Source organism: Oncorhynchus tshawytscha, linkage group LG30 (assembly GCF_018296145.1).
Source record: "Oncorhynchus tshawytscha isolate Ot180627B linkage group LG30, Otsh_v2.0, whole genome shotgun sequence".
NCBI classification, from domain to species: domain Eukaryota; kingdom Metazoa; phylum Chordata; class Actinopteri; order Salmoniformes; family Salmonidae; genus Oncorhynchus; species Oncorhynchus tshawytscha.
Genome location: NC_056458.1, coordinates 5429599 through 5456822, shown reverse-complemented (window position 1 = coordinate 5456822; position 27224 = coordinate 5429599). Strand labels below are relative to the sequence as shown.

The following is a 27224-nucleotide window of genomic DNA, read 5'->3' as shown; positions in this document are numbered from 1 at the left end:
TATACCATTGGGTTTTGGGGAAAACATTTTCCCATGAGTTTTAATAATACATGTCCTGGTGACCTATGGGAACTGTTGTCTGTACAATTGAGTTTTTTGAAATACATGTATTAGGATTCAAGGAAAGATGCATTTAAGATGCATGTGACTGCTTCACTGTGTATGTTGGTTAGCACAGGTGTAAACCTAAAGGGTAAGAGGATAATGTACAGATAATGTAAATAATCTGCTTTCTTTAGATCATGTGATGCAGGCGAGACCTTGACAACAGATTGTGTACAAAGCCATGTTGTTTTTTCCATTTTGAACCTTAGATGGCAACCTTCAGTATGTTTCTGCAGAGTTGTCCTGTGAATTTAGATGGATTGAAGTTTAATGGCAATAAAATATCCTTAATTGACTTTTAAATAGACACAATTAGCCAGTGGTTAAAGTAAATGATAGTCAATTAGAGCCCTCGACCATCTGGGAGAGCCTCTGTCATGCATTTTTAACAGGCCTCTGATTTCGGCCTCTTAGAATCACCATTTTAACAGATTGTTGGAAGAATGTTAAGAGGTAAGCATCGAGAGGAAGGGGCACAATTGACAAAACAGGAGGAATTAAAATGTAATGGTTGAATGTTGCCCAAGGTAAAAGTTGAGTCTATGTGCTGTATACAGTACGGGTAAGTCCTAAATAAGAAATGCATGCGGGTAACTGCCGAGGTCTTGATGGCTCCAAGCCTTTTCCCACCATGTTGTTTTATCAGGCCAATTGGCTCATCAACTGTGGATGGGGAGCTGTCCATGGTCCTGATTGGCTCAGCAGGATACACTGTCTTGTGCGGGCCACACTCAGCTCCTGCAACCGACAACATACCAGCAACACATCGACAGTGTATTCAGACCCTTTTTTTAAAACCACATTTTGTCACATTACAGCCTGATTCTAAAATTGATTAAATGAAAACATGTTCCTCGTAAAATAAAGAATCACCCAATATGTTTTTCATTTTTACACGTAATAGACCTGCTAATGTTGGAATGCGTATTTTCAGATGTATACTTACTAAAATCATATTCGTCAAATACTCTGGATAAAATTGCCCAAGGAAAGGGCTACTTTTAAAGCTCCTGACGCCGTAGTCTTTCTCCCCTGTCGTCTATACGAAGCCTGACAAGCCCAGTGACGCAAAATAAAGGCCCACGTCAAAAGATCTGTAACCAGAACACGGAATGTAAGCCCACAGCATACTATACCTGTAACTTCAGTATATCAAGACGCAATCATTACAACACCGCAGAAGGACATTCAATTTGCCGTAGAATAGAATAGCTGTGTAGAATAGCTGTGTGCATAAAACAACTGAACTGCAGAATACAAACTGGTGTTCGCTCATTTTGCATTTGTGTCAATGGGGTATTTGTGTGTGAGAGGTTGATTTACATGTGCATCTCTGTTTAGAGGTAACATGTCTTCATCTAGAGCTAGTATTGCTGGTATTGCTTGGTCAATTGAAGTTAAATGCTGTCTTTCTCGTTACCTATTTAATCATTGCTGTCTCAACTGTTAATTGCTCATCACTTGTGCTGTGGTTGATGTTGACAGTCTGACTCATCAGTGCCTGTATTGTTTCACCTCTCCCAGGCAATCAGCAGTTAGTGCCGGGAGGTGTGTCCTTCACCTCTGCTAGACAATCAGCAAATAGTGTTAGTACGTCAGTCTCCCCTATTTTTTTCAGCAGACGCTGTAAGCGGCGGTCTGGTCGCCAAAACGAAGACGGTTGCTGAAACAAAGACAGGGCTGCTGAGTTGTTCTGAGGAGTTAGAGGAAGGCCCCACACCACTCTCTCACTTGAGTGTCTTACCTAGTTATTTTCAGATTATCTCATTTTTTTCTCTTGTAGCTTTGTCAACTGTGTTTTCTCCATACCTGTTCGCTCCTCTCCCTGTCGGCTTTACAGATGCTCCCCACCGCGTCTAATGTAGCCTGTGCGCACAATCCGTGCCAAATTTGTGGTCTCCTGCAGCGTTTCGAGCTGCCAATCTGCGGTCAAGAAGGCCTATGTTGCCCTTTATTCCCTCCTGCCCTTTTGGCCCTGACAGAGTTATGGATCACCCCCAGAGAACGCTGCTATTCCAGCTGCTCTTGTCATCTGACTGTGTTCTCTCATAGTCAAAGAGCTTCTGGTCGTCACTGTGGTGGCAGACAATCTCTGGAGACCTTCTTACTTCCCTCATCAATGCATCCCTCACCACTGACTGCGCCCCCTCTGACTTCCAGAAGACCAGAGTCGCTCCCCTCCTCAAGAAACCAACACCTGACCCACTCTGACGTCAACTAGAGACCAGTATCCGTTTTCGTCCCCAAAAACACTGCAGCTGTCTATGACCTACTCTCTCAGAACGATCTTCTTGGAAACTAACCAGTTAGGCTTCAAGATAGCTCACTCGACTGTGGCCACTCTCCTCTGTTTAACGGAGGCTCTGCCAAAGCTGACACTGTTCTCATCCTCCTAGATCTATCCGCTGCCTTCAACACCATGATCAATCAGGTCCTCTACTCCACCCTCTCAGGGCCGGGCGTCTCAGGCTCTGCACCCTCCTGGTTTACATCCTACCTGGCAGGCCGCTCCTACCATGTCACTTGGCTCCGTCATATCCTCACATGGTCTCTTCCATCATTGCTGTGTGGATGACACTCAACTGCTTTTCTCTTTCCCCCTCCCTGACACCAAAGTGGCGACATGCATCTCTGCGTGCCTGGCAGACATCTCAGCCCACTGCTACAGTGGGTCAGTTCCCGCTCAGCCCAGTCAAAGCTCTTCTATGCTCTTCTATGTCAGTCTACACACAATACCCCATAATGACAAATTGACATTTTTGCTAATTTATTCCAAATAAAAAACAGATACCTTATTTAAATAAGTATTCTAACCCTTTACTATGAGACTCAAATTTGAGCTCAGGTGCATCCTGTTTCCATTGATCATCCTTGAGATGTTTCTACAACCTGATTGGAGTCCACCTGTGGTAAATTTAATTGATTGGACATGATTTGGAACAGCACACACACTTGTCTCTATAAGGTCCCACAGTTGACAGTGCAGGTCAAAGCAAAAAAAAACAAGCCATGAAGTCGAAGGAATTGCCCGTAGAGCTCCGAGACAGAATTGTGTCGAGGCACAGATCTGGGGAAGGGTACCAAAACATTTCTGCAACATTGAAGGTCCCCAAGAACACCGTGGCCGCCATCATTCTTAAGACATTTGGGACCACCAAGACTTTTCCTAGAGCTGGCTGCCCAGCCAAACTGAGTTATCAGGGGAGAAGGGCCTTCCTTGGTCAGGGAGGTGACCGAGAACCTGATGGTCACTCTGACAGAGCTCCAGAGTTTCTCTGTGGCAATGGGAGAAACTTCCAGAAGGACAACCATCTCTGCAGCACTCCACCAATCAGGCCTTTATGGTAGAGTGGCCAGACGGAAGCCACTCCTCAGTAAAAGGCACATGACAGCCCACTTGGAGTTTGTCAAAAGGCACCTAAAGGTGCCTAACTCTCCTAACTCTCAGACCATGAGAAACAAGATTCTTTGGTCTGATGAAACCAAGATTGAACTCTTTGGCCTGAGTGGCTCCGGGACAAGTCTCTGAATGTCCTTGAGTGGCCTAGCCAGAGCCCGGACTTGAACCCGATCTAACATCTCTGGTGAGACCTGAACATAGCTATGCAGCGACACTCCCCATCCAACCTGATAGAGAGGATTTTTTTGCTTTGTCATTATGGGGTATTGTGTGTAAATTGAGGGGAAAAAGAACAATCCATTTTGTCACGCAAACATTTTCTTTCTTACTGATTTTTTTTTTTGGTCCACTGTTGATAGTCCCAAAATATTTTGCATGTCAGCAGTCAAGTTTTCAAGATCTAGGATTTTCAAGACGCAAATTGTCACTTGCCACATCATGTTGATGCATTTTGACTAATGAAAAAAAATACCGAAATATATTTAAGTGGATTTTCCCTTAAATCTTTTTACTGTCCATGTCACTTCCCGGGCTCCGTAAGAAACAAATGTTTGCTGAAACAAAATTAATTCTCCATATTGGCGAACTGTATATTTAAAGGTTTGGATTTAGTAAAACGTCAGTAAACAATACATGACTTGCAGGGGGAACAGTTATAGACAAACGCGTATGACACTATTTAGACAGAGAAATGTGCGTTTAGGACTAGGACCTACAAAATCTTGAGTTCGGATTTAGTCCCAAAAGAGCACTGTGGATATGCACTGATATGCTTTCTTGCACACCAGAATTCTTACTTTTCAGCCCACTACTATAGATGGCCCTTACATAACTAACTTGCCAACTTCTCTAACTTGTATGTGCTTGTTCCTGGTGGAGCTGCTCTCTCCGCTGAAGCACAGTGGTGTGTGTTTGGGCCGAAGCTCCGTAATTAGACAGTAGTGGAGCCCACCTCTGAGACCAGATCAACACTGCTCAAACACAGTTGACTTCAGATGAAGTCCCATCTCCTCTGCTCTGCAAATATTTCTCTGTTCCTCCCTCCACCTGCTCAGTAGACTGTTGTGTTGATTTAGTGGGTAAACATGGGTTTGGTAGGACATAAACCCACAGTCAATAAAAAAGGAACAAAACTGGGGATCCATACTAAGGTCTGTAGGTTATTTTGGGATAATAGACTGTTACAATCGGTCCGAAAACAGACTGACAGTATGATGTTTTACAATTGTTACAAGGATTCACTTTGGAAAAGCACTGCTCTGCCTCAGGCCTAGCCATTTCTAACGGCAGTTGTCATTCTTAGCCACTCTAATCAAACATGTCAATAGTATAAATAACAGAACTTGATGTGGTACAATGAAGATTTACCGTATGTGTTTGCACAGGACCCATATCTATCAGATAAGCGTGTAGTTGGTCTATAGTGTTACCCCTTGCTGAGACACTTGCTCTGCTGTTAAGCTCTACAAGCCAGTGGCCTCTTTCTCCCAGAGGAAGAAACAGCGGAGTATTTGGAAACCAATTGATGTCATCAGCTGCAGTGTCCCAGTAGCAGCCAGTGTCCTCTCCGTGTCTCCTGGGATTTTCATACACCCTGAGCTCAATTAGATCAACAAACCCCCTGAGGCCCGGCAGGCTTAGGCATGACCAATTAGCTTCGCCAGCCATGTCAGAACTTCTTTGAACTGCACTGTCGGACCGCCTGTTGCATAGCCACTGATCGGGGGTGACGGTGCTGCAGTGGCAAAGCTTCCGCATTGTGACCTATTTTCAAACCTTGAGAGCTGGGTAAAAAAAGAAGAGCAGAGGATTTTAGCAGAAACCCTTGAGCTATAAAACTGTATCCGCTGGCCAAGCCTCCGGATACCACTCAAGTTGTTAGCTGGTTGTCTAAGGGGTTTATATACAATTTCACAATCTGACTTGAGTCATTATACAACACAGAACAGAAAGTACATATTCATTCAACGTTGAACGATGCACAGCACAGTATGTGTTAGTCACTCTCGCCTCTAACCAATAGCTTGTATTTACACCCACTGACAGAGCTCTTGCAGCAGGTATCAGTGGAGGCCGCTGAGGAGATAATAATAATGGCAGGAACGTGGTCAATGGAGTGGGCCCAACCTCTTGGGAACCACGTCTTCGATGTGTTTGATACTATTCCGTTGAATCCATTCCAGACATTATTATGAGCCCCCCTCCCCTAGGCAGCCTCCACTGGCAGGTAGTATCGGGGAGTATACATGGAGTGTACCAAACATTAGGAACACCTTCCTAATATTGAGTTTTCCTCCGAACAGCCTCAATTCGATGGGGCATGGACGAAAGTGTTCCACAGGGATGCTGGTCCATGTTGACTCCAATGCTTCCCACAGTTGTGTGAAGTTGGCTGGGTGTCCTTTGGGTGGTGGACCATCCTTTATTCACGCGGGAAACTGTTGAGTGTGACAAACCCAGCGGCGTTGCAGTTCTTGACACAAACCGGTGCGTCTGCTGGCACCTACTACCATAATCCGTTCAAAGATACTCACCCTCTGAATGACACACATACCCAATCCATGTCAGAGTGGTCGGAATTGTTTGAAAGCTTAAAAATCCTCCTTTAACCGGTCTCTTCCTCTTCATCAACACTGATTGAAGTGGATTTAAATATTGACCAATAGGCGATCGTAGCTTTCATCTGGATTCAACTGGTCAGTATATGTCATGGAAAGAGCAGGTGATCTTCTTGTTTTGTTGTTCTCAGTGTATTTTATCCATTTTAAATAAGGATCCGTTGGAAAAGGATGTGCTGTATGAATGTGCTCTGGTGTTGACTTTGTCCTTGCTTCTTCACAGGTAAAGGCCCAGAGATGCTGTTAGCAGGACAGAAGCTGAACGACAACGAGTGGCACTCAGTGAAGGTGGTGCGTCGCGGGAAGAACCTGCACCTCTCTGTGGACAACGTGACTGTGGAAGGTAAGACGGCATGGCAGAGCAGAGTCAAACCATGAGATGAAGGGAAAACTGTGATCCTCATGATACGCTACATCTCTGCCCATCAACATGTATTTATTTCGCCCCAGGCCATATGACCGGTGCCCACACTCGCCTGGAGTTCCACAACATTGAGACAGGCATCATGACCGAGCGCCGTTTTATCTCCGTGGTGCCATCTAACTTCATAGGGCACCTGCAGGCCCTCTCGTTCAATGGCGTGCCCTACCTGGACCAGTGTAAGAACGGAGACATCTCCTACTGCGAGCTCAACGCCCGCTTCGGCATGCGCCGCATCGTGGCTGACCCTGTGACATTCCACAGTCAGGCTAGCTGCCTGGCCTTCTCCACCCTGCAGGCCTACGCCTCCATGCACCTCTTCTTCCAGTTCAAGACCACCAGCCTCGACGGCCTGCTGCTCTTCAACTCTGGAGACGGCAGTGACTTCATCGTTGTGGAGCTGGTCAAAGGGTGAGTGGTGCGGTGGGGGTCAGGAAGGGGCGAAGCGCCACCTAGCTATTCAATGGTCTTAGGTAATTGGTCGGAAGGTTGTTGTATAATTTGTCTACATGCAGACGTCACTTGCAAAATGAGGATTTGGTCTCAATATAATTAACGTGTTCAACCTATTTTGCAACCTATTTTTCCAGGTACCGTAATCATGCAGTGAGTGTGGGATGAATTAATAATAACACAGCTGCCTAGTGCCTACCACTGTTCCTCTTTTCTCTAGCTCAACAAGTCCTTTTGTGTTACATGGAATAATTTTACTCTGTCAGCTGGAGGAATAGAAAGGGGAGGGTTTCAGAATGTTTTGTTCACTGGAAAGGATTTTGCTAAAAGAGAAGGATAGAGTGAGAGAGCGAACAATAATGCCCACAGATGTTTAACCGCAGTCCAGCTTTGCCCAGAAATACTGTCACTCAGTAAGGAATTAGTCAGCAGGAGTTGTCCGTAACCGGGGAGCCTGCCAAGAGTGTGCAAAGCTGTCATCAAGGCAAAGGGTGGCTACTTTGAAGAATCTCAAATCTAAAATATATTTTGATTTCTTTAACACTTTTTTGGTTACTATATGATTCCGTATGTGTTATTTCATAGTTTTGATGTATTCACTATTATTCAACAATGTAGAAAATAGTAAAAATAAAGCAAAAACCTTGAATGAGTAGGTTTGTCCAAGCATTTCACTGGTACTGTATGTATATATATATATATATATATATATATATGATTTTATCAGGGAGTCATACTGAGACCAAGATCTCTTTTACAGATGAGCCCTGAATTCCATAAATGACATAGGTCATTCTGTAATTGACCTACTTCATGGTGTAATGCTGTGTTGTAGGTACATTCATTATGTGTTTGACCTGGGCAACGGGCCGTCTCTCATGAAGGGAAACTCTGAGAAGCCTCTCAACGACAACCAGTGGCACGACGTGGTGGTCTCCCGGGACAACAACAATGTGCACATCCTCAAAATCGATTCCCGCACTGTCACCCAGCACTCCAACGGAGCCCGCAATCTGGATCTCAAAGGTATGGTATACGTATACACTACACCTCCTCAAAACTGTCTCCAGCAACTGAATAATTTGGTCCCCATAAGAATATAGTTGAATAGCCCTGGTATACGCCAGGGCTATTCAACTATATTCTTATGGGGACCAAATTTGAAGAAAAGGTTATTTACAGGGCGGCCAGAAATGTCTATATGGGATTACTCTTCCTAAAACCGGTATAAACCCCCCCCAATTATAGTCTTATAATACACTTTTATTAAAAATACATGTTGCTAAAAGTTCATTTGAAGTGCTTTAAGATTAGCCTAATTCAGTGCATTGAATTATTTAAATAATGGAACACATTTGTACATATAACGCAGTTGACCTGCATCACAAAAAGGACTTTCTACATTCCTGTCCGTTTTACACACATAGCTGGGTCTTTTGTTTTAATTTACACATATCTCGGTTGACCAGCATCATATTACGTTCTATTTCTTCATCATTTCGTGATTTTCTCTGTCTTGTTTTGATATTTTTCTTTTACACATAGAAACCTTTTATGCATAACTCAGTTGACTAACTTTTTACGGAGAAGCCTCTCTCCCCCCGCATCAGTAGAGAACTGCACCACCTCTGTGGGGAATTAAACTCATCAAATCTCAAAGCAAAGTTAGCCTTCATCTAAAAACTCACGAGTTATCTGTACTGATGATGACTGAATATAGTTGTACAGTGTAGGGAAATTGAGCGTTTTGTTTGGGCTTAAATCAAAGGAGAAAATAACACATTTATTTAGAAAATAAGTCCATTTTTAAATTGTGTAAATAACTGTTACATCCCTCCCCTGTAGTCCCAAATGAAGTCCATTCAATTGATTGAAGATGTCACTAAGAACCAAACATCTGACACAAACTCCTCATCAAGTGTTTTTCACTAGATATGTATTGGCTTTCTTGTGGCGGAGAAAAACAACTATCTCCTCCCTAATCTTACATGGGCTGCCCTCTTGAGAGCATTGTTACCCTTGCTTAGCCACCAAACATCACTATGTAAAAACTAGATCACGGTGCTAGCAGACTACGAAACAAGCGATGTTGCAGGCTAGATGTTGATTGGATCAAGTTTGATAGTCATAACTGTGTCTGTGGTGTTTTGTTTGTTTTTTTAACTCGCTGCTGAGTTCAGCGCAAAGCACACTGCTGCAGTGGTTCCCTAACTGGGGGGGAAAGCTGAACTCAGTCCAGCTTTCAACTTGCTCTTGAATGTTGTGATAGTAGAATGCACAAGGTGCAATTTTGAAAATTGTGGGGTGCATCATCAGTTTTCCTCTTGTCATCATTGCACATCTTAGGGAATTATGTATAACTTGTCAGAAATGTCCAGATCAACTAGCTCATGTCAGCTAGCTTTTATTGCTAGTTTTTTTTGTTGCCCATAGATTTTGTTGTGATGTTTGAGTCACTCAAATATCGCATGAATAGACATCAGACATGGCGAAATGTATAGAATTGCACGAAATTAGCTTTAAACACTGCAGCTTTCTTCACCCTGTGACAAAATGTGTAGAATTGCAGGAAATAAGCTTTAAACACGCAATGTTTTCTCTCCGCCAACAAGAGGGGTGTGAACTTTTTGTAATGAACAGTGTTTGTGCCCATAGAAATAGACATGACATGGGATGTTCCCCAATGCTGGAAGGGAAGCCTGAGTGAAAAAGTTTGGGAAATTCTGCTCTGGTAAATCAGGCAGTGTAGTGATCTCTTCTGCGTTGAAAGAGCCAATAAGCGGGCAGACAGGCCCTGTGCCCCCCGTTAGCAGCTCTGAATCGCTGTAACTGGTATAAACGTAACCTTTATTTAACTAGGCAAGTCAGTTTTAAGAACAAATTCTCATTTACTCTCATGGCCTACTGGGGGAACTGGAAAACAGATTCTCCCGTTGGAGAATATTGAATGAGGGTGCTTTTTGGCACTAAACGTCAGATTTTTAGCAGGAATGTTAAATTGATAAATGGCCTCGTAAGTGAACAGATTGTTAGACTCTCCTGCCCAGGAGAGGAACGCTTTGGGTGAGAGGAAAATGGAGTCTTTGTGGTGGAAAAACATTCTATTGGGCGGCTAAGTGAAATTAAATTGAAAGAGAGTTGATCAGAGTGTCAGCCGTGGACACAGCAGCGGGAGCACGTCCGCTGACCTTGAAAGAACCACCTCTGCGTCGGCAAACATTGACTCACCGGCCCTCGTCATTAAACGGATCAAGTATTCCATTGTATCAAAGATATGCCTTTAGTTACATATGTATCATAGGAGGTATTAAGGGGACATACAGCCATGTTGTTGTAGCCTTGAGCCACCTCTGAGCCAGACTGTTAAGTAGTTGTTATTCATTAAAGGTATTTTCGCCTCCATTTATCTACCTGCACCAGACAGCCTGCATGACCTTCATGTTGCCAATCAAGTGCACACAGTCCTATTTACCCAATTATCAAGCCATCCTGGGGTATGGGCCCATGAAATTTCACCATTCTCTGTGATCCAGATCACTGGCCTTGCTTGGTACTTGAGGCAGGAACAGTAGTGTGTGAGCTCTTATGGTCTGTACATAGGGAACTATTGGGTGACCTTAATGCCTGAGAGTGCCCTTCCTATGGCTATTTACAGGTGTTGCTGACGAGTTAGCATACCTGTTAGTGCTTTCTTTCACCGCAACAACACTGCAGATTTGGGTGAGCTCACTGGTCACGATAACAACACCCACCCGTAGCACGTGCTCCAGCAGGTACAGTGCCTTGCGAAAGTATTCGGCCCCCTTCAACTTTGCGACCTTTTGCCACATTTCAGGCTTCAAACATAAAGATATAAAACTGTATTTTTTTGTGAAGAATCAACAACAAGTGGGACACAATCATGAAGTGGAACGACATTTATTGGGTATTTCAAACTTTTTTAACAAATCAAAAACTGAAAAATTGGGCGTGCAAAATTATTCAGCCCCCTTAAGTTAATACTTTGTAGCGCCACCTTTTGCTGCGATTACAGCTGTAAGTCGCTTGGGGTATGTCTCTATCAGTTTTGCACATCGAGAGACTGAAATTTTTCCCATTCCTCCTTGCAAAACAGCTCGAGCTCAGTGAGGTTGGATGGAGAGCATTTGTGAACAGCAGTTTTCAGTTCTTTCCACAGATTCTCGATTGGATTCAGGTCTGGACTTTGACTTGGCCATTCTAACACCTGGATATGTTTATTTTTGAACCATTCCATTGTAGATTTTGCTTTATGTTTTGGATCATTGTTTTGTTGGAAGACAAATCTCCGTCCCAGTCTCAGGTCTTTTGCAGACTCCATCAGGTTTTCTTCCAGAATGGTCCTGTATTTGGCTCCATCCATCTTCCCATCAATTTTAACCATCTTCCCTGTCCCTGCTGAAGAAAAGCAGGCCCAAACCATGATGCTGCCACCACCATGTTTGACAGTGGGGATGGTGTGGTCAGGGTGATGAGCTGTGTTGCTTTTACGCCAAACATAACGTTTTGCATTGTTGCCAAAAAGTTCAATTTTGGTTTCATCTGACCAGAGCACCTTCTTCCACATGTTTGGTGTGTCTCCCAGGTGGCTTGTGGCAAACTTTAAACAACACTTTTTATGGATATCTTTAAGAAATGGCTTTCTTCTTGCCACTCTTCCATAAAGGCCAGATTTGTGCAATATACGACTGATTGTTGTCCTATGGACAGAGTCTCCCACCTCAGCTGTAGATCTCTGCAGTTCATCCAGAGTGATCATGGGCCTCTTGGCTGCATCTCTGATCCGTCTTCTCCTTGTATGAGCTGAAAGTTTAGAGGGACGGCCAGGTCTTGGTAGATTTGCAGTGGTCTGATACTCCTTCCATTTCAATATTATCGCTTTGCTCCTTGGGATGTTTAAAGCTTGGGAAATCTTTTTGTATCCAAATCCAGCTTTAAACTTCTTCACAACAGTATCTCGGACCTGCCTGGTGTGTTCCTTGTTCTTCATGATGCTCTCTGCGCTTTTAACGGACCTCTGAGACTACAGAGATTACACACAGGTGGATTGTATTTATCATCATTAGTCATTTAGGTCAACATTGGATCATTCAGAGATCCTCACTGAACTTCTGGAGAGAGTTTGCTGCACTGAAAGTAAAGGGGCTGAATAATTTTGCACGCTCAATTTTTCAGTTTTTGATTTGTTAAAAAAGTTTGAAATATCCAATAAATGTTGTTCCACTTCATGATTGTGTCCCACTTGTTGTTGATTCTTCACAAAAAAATACAGTTTTATATCTTTATGTTTGAAGCCTGAAATGTGGCAAAAGGTCGCAAAGTTCAAGGGGGCCGAATACTTTCGCAAGGCACTGTATATCTCACTGGTCACCCCCAAAGCCAACACCTCCTTTGGCCGCCATTCCTTCCAGTTCTCTGCTGGCAATGACTGAAACGAATTGCAAAAATCGCTGAAGCTGGAGACTTATATTTCCCTCACTAACTTTAAACATCAGCTAACCGATCGCTGCAGCTGTACACTGCCCATCTGTAAATAGCCCATCCAATCTACCTACCTCATTCCCATATTGTTTTTATTTACTTTTCTGCTCTTTTGCACACCAGTATTTCTACTTGCACATCATCATCTGCACATCTATCACTCCAGTGTCAATTTGCTAAATTGTAATTACATGCTACTATTGACTTACCTCCTCATGCCATTTGCACACACTGTATATAGACTTTCTTTTTTTTCTTCCTATTGTGTTATTGACTGTACGCTTGTTTACTCCACGTGTAACTCTGTGTTGTTGTTGTTTGTGTTGCACTGCTTTGCTTTATCTTGGCCAGGTCGCAGTTGTAAATGAGAACTTGTTCTCATCTGGCCTACCTGGTTAAATAAAGATGAAATAAAAACTAAAAAGATCAGGATGTGGCCGTTTGAAGGTCAGGGAAAGCTTCAGTATGTCAAGGAGAAAGGGGCATACCTGTTTCCAACGCAATATAACTTCTCTGCTACCTGTATGGTCAACAAAGGGCATTTAAAAAACATAGCCATGAAACAGTTTTATTGTGAGAGTGCCCAAGTCTCTACGGGTATTCATCTCCTTGAGAGAAAAAAAGGGCCAGTCAATGTATCGAAAGAGCAGCTTTCCGAGTAATTGCTCAAGCAATTAGACGTGTTATATTTGGCACACCTGTTGGGATCTGAAGTGTGGACGGAGTACTGCAGTCAGGAAACGCTTTTGGTTGCTGCACTTAGTTACTCGGGAGTATTCTCTGTAGAAATAAACTTGTGGTATGAACACAAAAGTATGTTTGTTTTGAAAGGGAAGACATGGTCAGTGGAACAGTCTGTGCCTCAGAGGGGATTTTGTTTTACTTTCCTGCTTGACTTGAAGTAGTGTTAGGTTGCCGGTACCCAAACAAATTGATGCCGTCTACTCATGCTCTTGAGAATTTCATTCCAAAAAGTTTGATAAATTGACATGTTGTTGTTACCATGCACAGTACTGCTGAGCGATTAACGGACATTTCGGATCATTGGGGTTTTTTAAACAACTAATTGACCGACATTGGTATTTGAATTTCATTATATATATATTTTTTTTCTGTGAGCTCGAAGTGCAGTTTCTGTAGAGATAAATCAGATCAAGCCTGAACTGTGTGATGTAGTAGGGAGTTTTATTTTCCAACAGGCCAATATTCTACACAGTTTGGCTCAGAAAACATTGTAATAAACTACAATAACGAGCGTCCATTGTGCTCCCGCTTAATCTTGTCCAGTCTGTGTACAACCTCTCCCGATGTCTTCACTGACATTTTCAACCTCTCCCTGTCTGAGTCTGTAATACCAACGTGTTTCAAGCAGACCTCTATAGTCCCTGTGCCCAAGAACACTAAGGTAACCTGCCTAAATGACTACCAACTCGTAGCACTCACGTCTGTAGCCATGAAATGCTTTGAAAGGCTGGTCATGACTCTCATCAACACCATTTTCCCAGAAACCCTAGACCCACTCCAATTTGCATACTGCACCAATAGATCCACAGATGATGCTATCTTTATTGCACTCCACACTGCCCTTTCACACCTGGACAAAAGGAACGCCTATGTGAGAATGCTGTTCATTGACTACAGCTCAGCGTTCAACACCATAGTGCCCTCAAAGTTCATCAATAAGCTAAGGACCCTGGGACTAAACACCACCCTCTGCAACTGGATCCTGGACATCCTGACGGGCCACCCCCAGGTGGTAAGGGTAGGTAACAACACATCTGCCACGCTGATCCTCAACACGGGGCATCTGCCAAGCTTCCTGTCATCCAGAACCTCTATACCAGGCGGTGTCAGAGGAAGGTCCTAAAAAGTGTCAAAGACTCCAGCCACCCTAGTCGTAGACTGTTCTCTCTGCTACCGCACGGCAAGCGCCAAGTCTATGTCCAAGAGGCTCCTACATAGCTTCTACCCCCATAAGACTCCTGAACAGCTAATCAGACTATTTGCATTGCCAGCAGTTGCTTCAGGAGTTTGAAATGACATGATCTAAGTGATTGATAGTTGGTATTTAGCAGTCGTAAAAGTATGCCTTATTTACTTTGAAGAACTACTATAATAGTGATTTTGTCAGACAGCATAGGCAGAAGCTCTGTAAAGATGAGAAGTTGGCTTGGACTGAGATAATAAAACCATCATCAAATAAAAAACAAATATTGTATTAAAGCAAAGTAATGTGAATAAATGATGGTTAATAAGTGATGAGCAGTAATGGACAGTCACTACCACCATGGGACTTTATTCATTGTTTTATTCTGTGTTACAGAATTCAACCCACATAGTGCATTTATTGTCATAAAAATATATATCATACATCGAAAACTGTGATTATTTTTTCATAATTGAGCCGAAACTGAACCGACCTCAAAAGGCACTAATCGCTCAGCACTAACGCACAGTACTAGACAACAAGTTTTGGAAAAATCCTAACTGTGTACCAATTGTGTTCATTTCAGTTGTAGACTCAAACTAATATTATTCATCAATCTTGTTATTGTACATGTTCACCATTCATTTATTTTACTCAATCTTCATAGTATATTGCTTGCTTATCACCACCTTTTATATTTTATTTAATCTGATGGTAGTTTTTTCTCTCATTTTGTTCCTCAGAACATCAAAGATGAATTTTAAGTTTCTCCTCTCCTTATCCCAAGGGTACGCCGGCTGAACTTCGTGTAATCAGTATAAGCCCTATAAACCAGAATATGAAATCATACTTTTACTGTGCTGTGTACATTAAAGAGCAACTGAAGGCAAAAAAAACAAAGCCGTTTTCAACCAGATACATTATGTGGCATTGATATTAGTCAAACAGTTATTTCAGTGCCAAAATTGACACACAAAAAAAGTGTGAGTAGGACAATTCTGTATATTCCAAAACTGAGTTTTGTGAGATTTGTGTAACTGAGGTCGTCATGACTTCCATGATGGCCGGGTTTGGATTACAATCCTGCCTAATTTGCCCACTAACACGAGATGGTAACACCCAGGGAGAATTGTCAAGAATGGAGAATCCCCTGCGGTGATTGCACTCTATCCAATTGCAGCAGCACCTACAGTGAGACAGACCTGCCCATTACGCAGCACCTCAGACTCGTTTACGTAAGACAACACATCATCAATGTTATGTTGAAAGAACACATTTTATTTGCACTTGATGGAGTGTTCACTCTCTCTTATGTTTCATATTAGTGATCACAACCGAGTCTGCCACTGTTTTGGCCAAAATGAGAATGGAGACTTAGTTGCATCCCATCTCAATTTTCTACATTTAGAAACCCATTTGCAATGCGTTTTGTTTCCCGCCGTGACCATGTTCTGTAACACGATTCACTATAAAACACTGCCTGGTAATGGATAGTTAGAATGTTGTAAAAAAAAAACACTAAACGGCACCGAAGCACACGCATCGCCAATCACCAGTGAATTGATAAGCTGATTTAGCTAACGTGGCCTGGCTACTCAATGTTCCTTCTACCTACTACAGCTTGTGCTTTATTTACAATAGTTTGACAGATTGCTGCTGATGAAGTTGTAGACAGGTTCTCAGAAATCAGTCCTGGGTGCAGCCATTAGCAATTGGGGTTAAGTGTCTTGCTCAAGGGCACAGCAACAGTTTTTTCGTCTTGTTGCTCTGGGATTCAAACCAGTGATCTTACGGTTACTAGCCCAAGGCTCTAACCTCGAGGCTACCTGTCACCCATACATAATACACCCACATCAAACCACACCCCAACGACCCAAATCTCGGGTTTCTTAATGAGTACCAGAAAGAAAGAAAGAAGCGGAATCGGTGTGTTCAGTCCCCCTTGTAACAGGGTACTGTTTAAAGCTAGAATCCTTAATTGCTATATACATTTTTTTACTTAGAAATTAATGATATTGACTCTTCATTTTGAAGTCCCAGCAGGTTTTAAATGATTGTGAGCAAGTTTGGTAATATCCTTGAGTTAACAGCCATGTGACATTTCAAATCTTTCTGCAGAGAAATACACAGATTGTCCCAGCTCCTTCTGCTGATAAACAGCACAGAGGAATTCTCAAACATCTACCTAAGATGTTCCCCAACACTGCAATTCAACAGCCAAACGATGAATGATTACTGTGGCTGGGAGGGTTCCTATGCAAGTAAACAGTCTCTTGAAAGGGGTATAAATCTGATGAAGACAAGACAGATCATCACTGGTTTCAATGATTTAGAGTCCACCTGCATCTGACGCATTGTGTCACCAAATGGCTTCTCGGAGGTTGTAAATCGTGAGCAGATCTGTCTGATTTGAATGTTAACTAGCAAGTTATTGGAGGCCTATGATTGCAGAACATTTATCAAATGCAAAACTTAGGGTATCAGATCTGTTCGTAGCTGCCTTAACATTGAGTGGCGCTAGTTGATAACTTCCCACTCAACGCTATTGTATCTTAGCAATGACTACCTGGAGGTGTTTCTGCTTTGACTACTGAGAATAATCGTTATCTTCCAGGAGAACATGCTCTGATTGATTGATGCTGTGTGTGTTTTCCAGGGGAGCTGTATGTTGGTGGTGTAGGGAAGACCATGTACAGCAGCCTGCCCAAGCTGGTTGCGTCCCGGGACGGGTACCAGGGCTGCCTGGCCTCTGTGGACCTGAATGGGAGACTCCCTGACATGATGGCAGATGCCCTCCACAGGGTGGGCCAGGTGGAGCGCGGCTGTGGAGGTACGTCAGACAGGGGCACAGCCATGGGATCATGGGGCACTCTGAGGAACAGGTCAACTGTGGATCCACCTTGTGGTTCACTGCATGAGCATACTTTCCCCCCCCACCCCAGGCCTGAGCACAACCTGTACAGAGGACTCCTGCCATAACCAGGGGTGTGTCTCCAGCAGTGGGAGGGCTTCTCCTGTGACTGCACCATGACCACCTACAGAGGAGCATTCTGCAGTGACCGTGAGTACTATTTCTTTCATCTCACTAGTGCAGTTCCCAGCTCTTCTTAATTAGGCGTTTCCTTTGTCCTTTCCTTGTGACGTCACCTCGACATCGTTGGAAAACGTCACAGAGTACAAGGTAAGGAGAGAAGGTGACGTCCCAAAGGAAAAGGTTGAAGAGAACAGCAGTTGAATTTGTTTTGTTTTTTTACACGACTGACACGAAGCAAGAATGAAGTTGCATTTCTAAGGATTTATTAATACCAAATCTATTACAACCTCGGTAATAGCAATCCTTGAAGGCACATTGGGAATTAAATATATTCAGCAAAGTTTATGTGCATTATAGTCAACTGTCGTGTCAAATGATTATTGGCACAATGCATTATGTGGCTCCAACTGCGAAAGCACCCGCTGCAAAACGGAATCGGTACGGACGTACTGTATCATGCATCCTAATCTCGGCAACCCAGAACCAAATCTTGCGTGTCTAGTTGTCACAAGAGACTGTGCATCCTTACTGTGTTCATCAGCAAATTGTATCCGTCCTTCATGGCTGCCAGTCCGAAAATCCTGGCATATCCAAAGGCAGTGAAGAAGGAAGAAAGGAAAAACAGTTCCAGATCCAATCCGTCTCTGCTGATCATTATGCCTGGGTCAGACTGACACCCGTTGACCTTCCTGTGTGGAGGCTTCTCTAATGCACTTAAAGCACTCGTCAAAGCCTCTAAACTGAGGAGTTAATGCCTCTGCATCATCACATTGAGTCCATCATCCATTAATTAGTCATTGTTATTGACTTGTAAGGACCTACATATGCACATACTAAAAGACTGATTATTAGTACCTCCCTTCTAATAGATTAAAGTTTTCCCCGAACTTGTCTGATTCTACGGTAGTATATGCAAATACAAATATACCTATGCTCTGGGGGAGGGGGGCGGGGGGGGCTTTTTTGTTTTCCTATTTTACTGGGAAATAATGTGTTGTTATCAACCCACTATCATAAATGATTGTGAAATAGACACACATTTTTTTGCGTCTACCACACGATTTTGTATAAGGAGCATTTCACTCACAGTTCAAGGCAGTAGGTTACTTAAGACAGAAACGATAGGAGGGAGGTTGGTCGGGGAGGAGGGTTAGGCATATAACGTGAAGGTCTAGCAGCCCAACTGTTGTGTGTTTGAATCATATGATGGACAACTTTTTGCATGTTAGCTAATTAGCAACTTTGCAACTACACTGAACTTAAATATAAACGTATAGTGTTGTGTCATGTTTTAAGAGCTGAAATAAAAGATCACCCAAAAATGTAATACGCACAAAAACCTTATTTCTCTCAAATGTTGTGCACACATTTGTTTACATCCCTGTTAGTGATCATTTCTCCTTTTGCCAAGATAATCCATCCACCTGACAGGTGTGGCATATCAAGAAGCTGATTACACAGCATGATCATTACACAGGTGCCCCTTGTGCTGTGGACAATAAAAGGCCACTCTAAAATGGGCGGTTTTGTCACAACACAATTCCACAGATGTCTCAAGTTTGAGGGAGCGTGCAATTGACATGCTGACTGCAGGAATGTTCACCAAAGCTGTTGCCACTGGGCACATGCATTATGAAGGAAATGGTTTAGTGGACATAAATAAGTTTTATTTTCACATGCACAAGTACAGTGAAATACTTAACTTGCAAGCACTACCAAACAGCGCACTATTCAATATCAAAATAGTATAACTAACTAATACTTTTTTTTTACATAAGAAATGAGAGGAAGCTATTTGTATTTTTTAGGTATACCCATTAGCTACTGCCTTGGCTACTCTTCCTGGGGTCCAAAGACATTAAGGCACTTACATTACACATAAAACAAAAGATGAAACAGCACATCAAATAACATTATTATACCACTACATATCTACAATACAAAATGCATAATAACGCCATACAATATATTTCAATGTACAGTACGTGTGTGTAGAGTCCATGTGTGTGTGTGTGTGTTCACAGTCCTTGTAGTTCCATAATATGTTTTTTATCTATTTTTAAAATCTGATTCTACTGCTTGCATCAGTTACCTGATGTGCCTCCCATAGTCTGTTCTGGACAGGGGGATTGTGAAGGGACCTCTGGTGGTATGTCTCTTGTGGGGTATGCATGGGTGTCTGAGCTGTGTGCTGGTAGTATAAACAGACAGCTTGGTGCATTCAGCTTGTCAACACTTCTTACAAAACAAGTAGTGATGAAGTCAATCTCTCCTACTATTTGAGCAATGAGAGATTGACATGCATATCATTAATGTTAGCTCCTTGTGTACATTTAAGGGCCAGCCGTGCATCCCTGTCCTGAGCTGTTAGGTTCTAATTCTCAGAGTAAAAAACAGACACTATGAAAGCTTAACCAAGTTTAATTCTTCCCAGAGGATCAATAAAGCTGCATTAGACAAATCATGTTTCCACCAACACAAGTATATATACTCCAATTTAGATGCACTCCTCCTTCTCTCCAACACTTACATCTTTTATGGTTCGACAGGAAGACGAAGTGATGGGGTAATAAACCGTTCCTTCTCCCTTAAAGTGACCTGACCTGTCCTCAACCCCCTTGATGCCTATTCCAAAGGTCTCCCCCTTATCAATGCCTGCCACATGTGATCTCTTCCCTGCCCAGCACACGGCTGTCATGGGTCCTGGTACCAGACTGTGTCTCTTCTCCTCCCAGAGGATCCCTCACATAGGATCCCTGATGGCTAACAATAACATATCCTGACATAATGTAAACGTTATACATTACCGTCTCTCCCTCAGTGACATGAGTAAGTATATTTCATATTTTCAGAACCCAACAGAGCCAATTGCAATTTTCCTAAGTCCCTCTTTGTAGCACCTGACTACACGACTGAACAGTAGTTCAGGTTCAACGTAACTAGGGCCTGTAGGACTTGCCTTTGTCACGCCCTGGTCTTAGTATTTTGTGTTTTCTTTATTATTTTGGTCAGGCCAGGGTGTGACATGGGTTATTTATGTGGTGTGTTTTGTCTAGGTTTTTTTAGTAGGTTATGGGATTGTGGTGTAGTATAGTTGTCTAGAAAAGTCTATGGTTGCTTGGAGTGGTTCTCAATCAGAGGCAGGTGTTTATCGTTGTCTCTGATTGGGAACCATATTTAGGCAGCCATATTCTTTGAGTGGTTCGTGGGTGATTGTTCCTGTCTCCTGTGTCAGTGTTTGTTCCACACGGGACTGTTTCGGGTTTACACATTTGTTGTTTTTGTAGTTTATTCATGTATAGTTTTCTTATTAAAAACAAACATGAATTTCAACCACGCTGCATTTTGGTCCTCCTGTCCTACGACGGAAGAATCCCGTGACAGCCTTGTTTATAGTGTTGTTAAGAAGGCAGAACAGCGCTTTATTATGGACAGACTTCTCCCCATCTTAGCTACTATTCTTCTACATTCTTCTTCCGGCGCCGACAGAGATGGCCGCCTCGCTTCGCGTTCTAGGAAACTATGCAGTTTTTTGTTTTTTTACGTGTTATTTCTTACACTAGTACCCCAGGTCATCTTAGGTTTCTTTACATACAGCCGAGAAGAACTACTGAATATAAGATCAGCGTCAACTCACCATCAGTACGACCAAGAATATGTTTTTCGCGATGCGGATCCTGTGTTCTGCCTTACAACCAGTGTAACCGAGTGGATCACATGCAGCGACCAAAAAAAAAAACGACTCAGAAAAAGAGGGAAACGAAGCGGTCTTCTGGTCAGACTCCGGAGACGGGCACATCGTGCACCACTCCCTAGCATTCTTCTTGCCAATGTCCAGTCTCTTGACAACAAGGTTGATGAAATCCGAGCAAGGGTAGCATTCCAGAGGGACATCAGAGACTGTAACGTTCTCTGCTTCACGGAAACATGGCTAACTGGAGAGACGCAATCCGAAGCGGTGCAGCCAGCGGGTTTCTCCACGCATCGCGCCGACAGGAACAAACATCTTTCTGGTAAGAAGACGGGCGGGGGCGTATGCCTTATGGCCAACGTGACATGGTGTGATGAAAGAAACATACAGGAACTCAAATCCTTCTGTTCACCTGATTTAGTATTCCTCACAATCAAATGTAGACCGCATTATCTACCAAGAGAATTCTCTTCGATTATAATCACAGCCGTATATATCCCCCCCAAGCAGACACATCGATGGCTCTGAACGAACTTTATTTAACTCTCTGCAAACTGGAAACGATTTATCCGGAGGCTGCATTCATTGTAGCTGGGGATTTTAACAAGGCTAATCTGAAAACAAGACTCCCTAAATTTTATCAGCATATCGATTGCGCAACCAGGGGTGGAAAGACCCTGGATCATTGTTACTCTAACTTCCGCGACGCATATAAGGCCCTGCCCCGCCCCCTTTCGGAAAAGCTGACCATGACTCCATTTTGTTGATCCCTGCCTACAGACAGAAACTAAAACAAGAAGCTCCCACGCTGAGGTCTGTCCAACGCTGGTCTGACCAAGCTGACTCCACACTCCAAGACTGCTTCCATCACGTGGACTGGGAGATGTTTCGTATTGCGTCAGACAACAACATTGACGAATACGCTGATATGGTGTGCGAGTTCATTAGAACGTGCGTTGAAGATGTCGTTCCCATAGCAACGATTAAAACATTCCCTAACCAGAAACCTTGGATTGATGGCAGCATTCGTGTGAAACTGAAGGCACGAACCACTGCTTTTAATCAGGGCAAGGTGTCTGGTAACATGACTGAATACAAACAGTGCAGCTATTCCCTCCGCAAGGCTATCAAACAAGCTAAGCGCCAGTAAAGAGACAAAGTAGAATCTCAATTCAACGGCTCAGACACAAGAGGTATGTGGCAGGGTCTACAGTCAATCACGGACTACAGGAAGAAACCCAGCCCAGTCACGGACCAGGATGTCTTGCTCCCAGGCAGACTAAATAACTTTTTGCCCGCTTTGAGGACAATACAGTGCCACTGACACGGCCTGCAACGGAAACATGCGGTCTCTCCTTCACTGCAGCCGAAGTGAGTAAGACATTTAAACGTGTTAACCCTCGCAAGGCTGCAGGCCCAGACGGCATCCCCAGCCGCGCCCTCAGAGCATGCGCAGACCAGCTGGCCGGTGTGTTTACGGACATATTCAATCAATCCCTATACCAGTCTGCTGTTCCCACATGCTTCAAGAGGGCCACCATTGTTCCTGTTCCCAAGAAAGCTAAGGTAACTGAGCTAAACGACTACCGCCCGTAGCACTCACATCCGTCATCATGAAGTGCTTTGAGAGACTAGTCAAGGACCATATCACCTCCACCCTACCTGACACCCTAGACCCACTCCAATTTGCTTACCGCCCAAATAGGTCCACAGACGATGCAATCTCAACCACACTGCACACTGCCCTAACCCATCTGGACAAGAGGAATACCTATGTGAGAATGCTGTTCATCGACTACAGCTCGGCATTCAACACCATAGTACCCTCCAAGCTCGTCATCAAGCTCGAGACCCTGGGTCTCGACCCCGCCCTGTGCAACTGGGTACTGGACTTCCTGACGGGCCGCCCCAGGTGGTGAGGTTAGGCAACAACATCTCCTCCCCGCTGATCCTCAACACTGGGGCCCCACAAGGGTGCGTTCTGAGCCCTCTCCTGTACTCCCTGTTCACCCACGACTGCGTGGCCATGCACACCTCCAACTCAATCATCAAGTTTGCGGACGATACAACAGTGGTAGGCTTGATTACCAACAACGACGAGACGGCCTACAGGGAGGAGGTGAGGGCCCTCGGAGTGTGGTGTCAGGAAAACAACCTCACACTCAACGTCAACAAAACTAAGGAGATGATTGTGGACTTCAGGAAACAGCAGAGGGAACACCCCCTATCCACATCGATGGAACAGTAGTGGAGAGGGTAGCAAGTTTTAAGTTCCTCGGCATACACATCACAGACAAACTGAATTGGTCCACTCGCACAGACAGCATCGTGAGGAAGGCGCAGCAGCGCCTCTTCAACCTCAGGAGGCTGAAGAAATTCGGCTTGTCACCAAAAGCACTCACAAACTTCTACAGATGCACAATCGAGAGCATCCTGGCGGGCTGTATCACCGCCTGGTATGGCAACTGCACCGCCCTCAACCGTAAGGCTCTCCAGAGGGTAGTGAGGTCTGCACAACGCATCACCGGGGGCAAACTACCTGCCCTCCAGGACACCTACACCACCCGATGCTACAGGAAGGCCATAAAGATCATCAAGGACATCAACCACCCGAGCCACTGCCTGTTCACCCCGCTGTCATCCAGAAGGCGAGGTCAGTACAGGTGCATCAAAGCTGGGACCGAGAGACTGAAAAACAGCTTCTATCTCAAGGCCATCAGACTGTTAAACAGCCACCACTAACATTGAGTGGCTACTGCCAACACACTGTCAATGACACTGACTCTACTCCAGCCACTTTAATCATGGGAATTGATGGGAAATGATGTAAATATATCACTAGCCACTTTAAACAATGCTACCTTATATAATGTTACTTACCCTACATTGTTCATCTCATATGCATACGTTGATACTGTACTCTATATCATCGACTGCATCCTTATGTAATACATGTATCACTAGCCACTTTAACTATGCCACTTGGTTTACATACTTATCTCATATGTATATACTGTACTCGATATCATCTACTGTATCTTGCCTATGCTGCTCTGTACCATCACTCATTCATATATCCTTATGTACATATTCTTTATCCCCTTACACTGTGTATAAGACAGTAGTTTTTTTGGAATTGTTAGTTAGATTACTTGCTTTTTTATTACTGCATTGTCGGAACTAGAAGCACAAGCATTTCGCTACACTCGCATTAACATCTGCTAACCATGTGTATGTGACAAATAAAATTTGATTTGATTTGATGATTTGATTTGATATTGTATCAATATGTTTTGACCATGACAGTTTACAATCCAGGGTTACTCTGAGCAGTTTAGTCACCTCAACATACTCAATTTCCACATTATTCATTACAATATTTAGTTTAAGTTTAGGGTTTAGTAAATTATTTGTTCCAAATACAATGCTTTTAGTTTTTTTTTTTATATTTAGGACTAACTTATTCCTTGCCACCCTTTCTGAAACTAACTGCAGCACTTTGTTAAATGTTTGTCATTTCAGTCACTGTAATACCTGACGTGTATAGTTTTGAGTCATCCGCAATACATGGCTTTACTCAAAGCCAGTGGCTTGTGGTTAGTAAAAATTGAAAAAAGTAATGGGGCCTAAACAGCTACTCTGGGGAATTCCTGATTCTACCTGGATTATGTTGGAAAAGCTTCCATTAAAGAACACCCTTGTTCTGTTAGACAGGTAACTCTTTATCCACAAAATAGCAGGGGGTGTAAAGCCATAACACACATGTTTTTTCCAGCAGCAGACTATGATCGATAATGTCAAAAGCCGCACTGAAGTCTAACAAAACAGCCCCACAATCTTTTAATCATCAGTTTCTCCCAGCCAATTATAAGTAATTTGTGTAAGTGCTGTGTTTGTTGAATGCCCTTCCCTATAAGCATGCTGAAAGTCTGTTGTCAGTTTGTTTACTGTAACATAGCATTGTATCTGGTTAAACACATGTTTTTCCAAAAATGTACTAAGGGTTGGTAACAGGCTGATTGGTCAGCAGCAATTTGAGTCAGTAAAGGGGTCTATTCTATTCTTAGGCAGCGGAATGACTTTTGCTTCCATCCAGGCCTTAGGGCACACACTTTATTTATCGGCTTAAATTGAACATATGGCAAATAGGAGTGGCAATATTGTCTGCGATTATCCTCCGTAATTTTCCATCCAAGTTGTCAGACCCCGGTGGCTTGTCATTGTTGATTGACAACTATCATTTTTTCACCTCTTCCACAGTCACTTAACAGAATTCAAAATTACAATGCTTGTCTTTCATAATTTGGTCAGATATACTTGGATGTGTAGTGTCAGTGTTTGTTGCTGGCATGTCATGCCTAAGTTTGCCAATCTTGCCAATTAAAAAATTATTAAAGTAGTTGGCAATATCAATTTTGTGATGAATGAGCTATCTGATTCAAATTTTATTTATCTGGCCCAAAATTTAATTTAAGTTGTGCAAAAACTTTTTACTATCATTCATTATAAAATTTATCTTTGTTTCATAGTATAGTTTCTTCTTCTTTTTATTCAGTTTAGTCACATGATTTCTCAATTTGCAGTATGTTTGCCAATCGGTTGTGCTGCCAGACTAATTTGCCATACCTTTTGCCTCATCCCTCTCAATCATGCCATTTTTCAATTCCTCATCAATCAAAGGGGATTTACCAGTTTTTACCATCCTTTTCTTAATGGGTGCATGCTTATTAGTAAGTGGAATAAGCAATCTCATAAATGTGGTAAGTGCAACGTCTGGTTGCTCCTCATTACACACCACAACCACCAACCAACATCAACATTAGAATCACTGCAAAACTTCTTGTATGACCTCTTATACACTATGTTGGGCCCAGCCTTTGGAACTTTGGTTTTCCTAGATATGGCTACTATATTGTGATCACTACATCCTATGGATTTGGATATTGCTTTAAATCACATTTCTGCAGCATTAGTAAAGATGTGATCAATACATGTTGATTATTTCATTACTGTGCTGTTTGTAACTACACTGGTAGGTTGACTGATATCCTGAACCAGGTTACAGGCACTGGTTACAGTTTGAAGCTGTTTATTGAGTGGGCAGCTTGATGAAAGCCAGCCAATACTGAAATCAACCAGAAAAGATATCTCTGTGTCTTACTAGACCGGCTCCAACACTCGTCGTATGTGGCAGGGCTTGCAAACTATTACAGACTACAATGGGAAGCATAGCCGAGAGCTTCCCTGTGACACGAGCCTATCAGATGAGGTAAATAGCTTCTATGCTCGCTTCGAGGCAAGTAACAATGGAACATGCACTCGAGCATCAGACGTTCCAAACGACTGTGTGATCACGCTCTCCGCTTTCAATGTGAGTAAGGCCAGACGGATTACCAGGACGTGTACTCCGAGCATGCGCTGACCAACTGGAAAGTGTCACTGGGCAACCTCTCCCTGTCTGAGTCTGTAATACCAACATGTTTCAAGCATACTACCATAATCCCTGTGCCCAAGAACACTAAGGTAACCTGCCTAAATGACTACCGACCCATAGCACTCACGTCTGTAACCATGAAATGCTTTGAAAGGCTAGTCATGGCTCACATCAATACCATTTTCCCAGAAAACAGATCCACAGATAATGAACTCCACACTGCCCTTTCACACCTGGACAAAAGGAACACCTATGTGAGAATGCTGTTCATTGACTACAACTCAGCGTAGTCACCTTAGCGCCCTCAAAGCTCATCACTATGCTAAGGACCCTGGGATTAAACACCTCCCTCTGCAACTGGATCCTGGACTTCCTAATGGGCTGCCCCAGGTGGTAAGGGTAGGTATCAACACATCTGCCACGCTGATCCTCATTCCCCTCCTGTACTCCCTGTTCACTCATGACTGCACGGCCAGGCACGACTCCAACACCATCATTAAGTTTGCTGATGACACAACAGTGGTAGGCCTGATCACAGACAATGACGAGACAGACTACAGGGAGGAGGTCAGAGACCTGACCGTGTGGTGCAAGGACAACAACCTCTCCCTCAACGTGATGAAGACAGAGGAGATGATCGTG

At 43.3% G+C, this 27224-nt stretch overlaps 1 protein-coding gene across 1 annotated transcript in view; it reads left to right on the top strand.

The window, feature by feature from the left end:
• The window catches only part of LOC112228965 (neurexin-2), a 222495-nt gene that overhangs the window by 34983 nt on the left and 160288 nt on the right, over positions 1–27224 (top strand). Inside the window, 6 exon segments of the mRNA XM_042309468.1 lie at positions 6347–6466; positions 6574–6955; positions 7833–8023; positions 17080–17253; positions 17366–17407; positions 17410–17484. Of these exon segments, the coding sequence (XP_042165402.1) occupies positions 6347–6466; positions 6574–6955; positions 7833–8023; positions 17080–17253; positions 17366–17407; positions 17410–17484 (984 nt within the window).